Raw genomic sequence first — 5000 nt, 5'->3', positions numbered from 1 at the left:
TGTTTACCGTTTGTTTTTTGCTGCAGTGAATTGATTACCTTATTTTGGACTTAACTGGCATTGTCGCTGTTAGCATTGTGGACTATGTTGACATTGTTGCTCTTGTTGCCATGGTGTACTTTGCTGACATTGTTGCTCTTGTTGCCATGGTGTACTTTGTTGACATTGTTGCTCTTGTTGCCATGGTGTACTTTGTTGACATTGTTGCTCTTGTTGCCATCGTGTACTTTGCTGACATGGCTGCTCTTGTTGCCATGGTGTACTTTGTTGACATTGTTGCTCTTGTTGCCATCGTGTACTTTGCTGACATGGCTGCTCTTGTTGCCATGGTGTGCTTTGTTGACATTGTTGCTCTTGTTGCCATGGTGTCAGTGCTGGGCAGCACCCACAGAGAGGCCCTGCTGGATAAGGAGAGTGAGATCTCGTCTCTGCTGGAGCGCCTTCGTATGAGGGAGGGAGAGATCCAGCGCATGCGAGAGGACGAGGCTCAGAGAGCCAGCGCCCTCCAGAACGCCATCCTCACCTACGTCCAGGGCTCATCGGTAGGACACTTCAATCCCAAGAAGTGACCCAATGCCATCCTCACATACGTCCAGGGGTCATCGCTAGGACACTTTAACCCCAAGAAGTGACCCCACGCCATCCTCACCTACGTCCGCGCGCTACAAGGGCTACACCCAACCTACCTGGTTTTCGCACAGTCTGGACAGAGAAAATAAGACATTTGTCTTGTCTTCCACTCTCAGGCACTGAAATGTTTTACAATGCCCTTCCAATAAACCAGCACTCATTTTAGAGAACGTAGCATCTCTGGTTTCACACATTGCAACCAACACAAACAGGTTGGCTAGGGTTTACTAACATCTGCAAACTGTGGATGTTTTTTTATGGATGGTGCTCGAGAGAGAGTAGTGTCAGACTGTGGAACATTACCTCACGAACTTCAGACATTTTATGGTATTTTGAGAAATGGACATCACTGTCTGGACTGTTTGAAAGTAAGATTATCCATGACATGCTGACTTTCGAATAGTAACCAGTAGTAACTAACCAAACCAAATCAACAAACAAATAGTATGTTGTTGTTGACGACGTTGTTTTTTAAAGCAATAATTGTATGCCCTTTGAGTGTCTGAAATATCAAGGTTGTGATTTGTATATGTGATTGTGTCTAATCTTGTTGGTTGATGAAGCTTGAAGTTTGATACACATTTTTAACATGATCAATTTGTCATTTTGTATATTTTTGCACTTTTGGATTTTTTTTGTATTAAAAAAGCTGTTTGCTTTGCACATCTCTGATCAGTCTGTCTCTCGAATATGAACTGCAAATGTGAATCTGATCATATTTTGTATTTGTTCTACCATCACCGTTTTGCGACTAAACGGTGTACTGGCCCTTTAAGCCGCTCGTTCTTTCCCGTAGGTTACGGGGGATGCCTGCACCGAGCCCGCCGCCTCGCGTCAAGCTGGGAGGATACCGACTGCATTTTAAAACATTCATTTAAAAACGAATTAGAACCTTATATCTGCAAACGCAAATCGTTAGTCCGGTACAACAAGCTGTTCGGCAATGCAAGCCATAAAATGTGTGGTGGTCGGCGACGGGTAAGTCCTTCCATCTATCCGCAAAAAATGGTCCATTTAGGCTACAAGGTACCAGGGAGGAAAAGCATCTTTCGGAATTTTATTGCAAGGCTGGGCCACCCTTGTGGACAGATGGTTTCAGCATTTGGTTGAGAAATTCAACCTAGAAATGTGCAGGTTACAAATAGGCATTCGAGCTGTCATGAGACACGAAATGTTTGTACAATCTCGTTTATGCACACAAATCAGACGTGTTGGTGTTCGCGAAGCGCGGTCCGTGAATCAATCAAACCATCACGACTGCACATTGTAGGACTGTAGTGGCTATTCGAATTGTTGAAGGAATAATAATCGTTTCATTCACTGCAGCCCAGTAATTGCAATTGTTGTCTTGACAAGACATTTTATTTACGAGCAGGCCTAGTTTTTGAGTGATATATTTCCGATTGTATCTTGCGAAATTACTAGAGGCTAATTCAAAAGTCATAGACTGTCAGATCGATCCACGTTAGATCCACTATACATTATGCATGAGAAACGAAGACGATGGAGAAATGTTGGTGGTGGAATGTGCTGCTCGTAAAATCAGGATGTGGATGCTTCATCACTGACCCACTGTCAGCGCTCGCGCCCCGCTGGAGGATGACCCACTCGGCTACCACTCCCCCTCCCCCGCCGCCATCACTCTCAGCTCGTGGGAGAATATGTGTGTATGTGTGTGTGTGTGTCTGCACTCGGCACTCGATGAGCTGTCACTTCATATTCGTCGGCCCTTTCCAAGTGCACCAGATGATGATAACGACGATATGGGTGTGTGTGCGCGGGCACGCGCGGTTTTTATGGATAGGGGGCGAGGTTGCAGTGTGTGTGTGTGTGTGTGTGTGTGTGTGTGTGTGTGTGTGTGTGAGAGAGAGAGAGAGAGAGAGAGAGAGAGAGAGAGAGAGAGAGAGAGAGAGAGAGAGTGTGTGTTTAGTCCCCCCCAGGCAGAGAGAATCTGGGACAGAGTCTGTCACCGTCTTCTCTAGGCCACACGCTGGCCAACCAGGCACACTACGGCACCATGCTTTGCCCTGTTTGTCCACTCTCGCTCTCCGTTGTTTCTTGGCCTACGAACGCAAAGCAACACACATTTTAAAACATTGAAACATTTAAACCCCACAAACACACAGACCACTACAAAACATGATGCTTTGTGGAATCATCGTGGTATATGCGCTGGCACTTTCCCTGTTGATGCTGTAAATTATTGATCAGGTGCAAATACGGTATTCTGAACATGGATGAGTTGACGGATTGCAATTTTGACCAGGCTGTACGAGTCACAAGCAGCTTTCTGTGCAATGAGAGCAGGCAGAGGTGGAAGAACCCATTGCTTTGGTCTGAAGAGAAAGTTGTACATTCGTGGCCAAGTATAACTCCGTTGGTGTTTGCGAAATAGGTGGTCCTATTCACATCCCAGAGATGGTGTGAAACTGCACATACAGTTGATTACATTTGGTCAATATATAGCTTTCAGATCCTTCACTGTCTCTCTCTCACACACATACACACACACAATGTCACTCACTCGCTCCATCTTTCTCTTTGTCTTTCCTCCTTTCTTTCAATCTCAGGGCTGTGGGAAAAACATGCCTTCTCATCAGCTACACGACCAATGCCTTCCCAGGAGAATACATCCCCACTGTGTGAGTACCTGCTGAACTTTGACCTCAGAGCTTTCTGGAAACACAACCAAAACATGTAATATTATGAACTGGCATGTAATTGGATGAGAGTACATCCCACTATGTGAGTATCTGCTGAACTCTGACCTCAGAGCAAAACGCATCAACACTTTCCTAATTTATGCATAATGTACCATAGGGTGGAGTGTGTGTGTGTGTGTGTGTGTGTGTGTGTGTGTGTGTGTGTGTGCGTGTGTGTGTGTGTGGGGGGGGGTCTCTGCATAATGTACCATAGTGTCAGATCCATTCTGTATCTGTAAACACCTTACTCCTTGTGAACATGTTCTCCCTATGTCTATGTGATTCATGTTTGTATGTCTGTGAGCTGCACAACTGCATAAATGTATAAGCTACTGGATGACCTAAATTTACCTCTGGATTAATAAAGTATCCATCTATCTATCTATCTTAAAAATGTAATATTATGAACTGGCATGTGAACAGGGTATAAATAAGCCTTATAAACACACAGGGTTTATTGACACACTTTTCACAGTATTTTATTTGTGTTGCATTTTCAGTGAGTCAGTAGCAAGGCCCACTTACATTCATGCTCACTGATGCTGTGACTACTGTCTCTCAGGTTCGACAACTACTCTGCCAATGTGATGGTGGATGGCAAACCCGTCAATCTGGGTTTATGGGACACAGCTGGACAGGAGGACTATGATCGTCTACGACCCCTGTCTTATCCTCAGACGGTGTGTGTGTGTGTGTGTGTGTGTGTGTGTGTGTCTGTGTGTGTGTGTGTGTGTGTGTGTGTGTGTGTGTGTGTGTGTTGGTGTGTGTGTGTGTGTGTGTGTGTGTTGGTGTGTGTGTGTGTGTTGGTGTGTGTGTGTGTGTGTGTGTGTGTGTCTGCGTGTGTGTGTGTGTGTCTGCGTGCGTGTGTGTGTGTGTGTGTGTGTGTCTGCGTGTTTCTGTGTGTGTCTGTGTTTGTGTGTGTGCGTGTGTCTGTGTGTGTCTGTGTGTGTCTGTGTGTGTATGTGTGTGTGTCTGCGTGTGTGTTTGTGTGTGTGTGTGTGCGTGTGTGTGCATGAACACATAATAGCACTATCTCACATGTAGAATATACCTTATAACTGGTAACTGTAGTTAAGACGTGCCTTAGTGACGGACCTTTCTTGAGAACACTACACTGTATAAATCAATCAATCAATCAATCAATCAATTTGTTTATTTGATCAAGAGGGACTGTCTACATTCATGAACATTCAAATGTAAATGCACCCAATTATAGCCAAAAGGCTAGTTTCCATTGGCAGTCCCCCTGCTCATTTTAAAAAACAAATAGCTTTTATTCTTAAACTTGTATTAATCTTCACATCACTAAAACCCCATATTGTGCCTCTGATCTTCCTCCAGGATGTCTTTTTAATATGCTTCTCTCTGGTGAGCCCGGCCTCCTTTGAAAACGTCAGAGCAAAGGTTTGTGTTGACAGAAATTTCACCCTCTTGTATTTCATCTTTATACATTAGTGTCGGAGAATACCAAACATTAAGTGACGACAGAAAGTGAGAACTGAAGTAATAATAGAATGAGTTAAAAGACATTTGAGGAAGAATTAAGCAGAGTGCTGCGGTTTAGCTTAGCTACCTCCATAAAATGAGATAAGTATGTTAAATAGTTCTAGTACACCAGAGAATGTCTTATTAAGAAAATCTTGCCCCTGTTGCCATTGTGCTTGCACT

General features: G+C 44.2%; 2 protein-coding genes across 2 annotated transcripts in view; both read left to right on the top strand.

Annotated features, from left to right (window-relative positions):
• lrrc45 (leucine rich repeat containing 45) overlaps positions 1 to 779 on the top strand; it is an 11614-nt gene extending 10835 nt beyond the window's left edge. The window contains exon 18 of the mRNA XM_080836041.1: positions 373 to 779. Within this exon, the coding sequence (XP_080692167.1) occupies positions 373 to 569 (197 nt within the window). The 3' untranslated portion in view covers positions 570 to 779. The remainder of the gene's footprint in view (positions 1 to 372) is intronic.
• Positions 780 to 1573: 794 nt separating this feature from the next.
• Positions 1574 to 5000, top strand: part of rac3b (Rac family small GTPase 3b) — a gene marked incomplete at both ends in the record, with an annotated part of 9175 nt that continues 5748 nt past the window's right edge. Inside the window, 4 exons of the mRNA XM_080834821.1 lie at positions 1574 to 1608; positions 3201 to 3272; positions 3895 to 4012; positions 4674 to 4736. Of these exons, the coding sequence (XP_080690947.1) occupies positions 1574 to 1608; positions 3201 to 3272; positions 3895 to 4012; positions 4674 to 4736 (288 nt within the window). The remainder of the gene's footprint in view (positions 1609 to 3200; positions 3273 to 3894; positions 4013 to 4673; positions 4737 to 5000) is intronic.

Source organism: Sprattus sprattus (assembly GCF_963457725.1).
Source record: "Sprattus sprattus genome assembly, chromosome: 3".
Taxonomy (NCBI): Eukaryota; Metazoa; Chordata; class Actinopteri; order Clupeiformes; family Clupeidae; genus Sprattus; species Sprattus sprattus.
The sequence above is the reverse complement of the archived record's forward strand: the minus strand, read 5'-3'. Positions and strand labels throughout refer to the sequence as shown.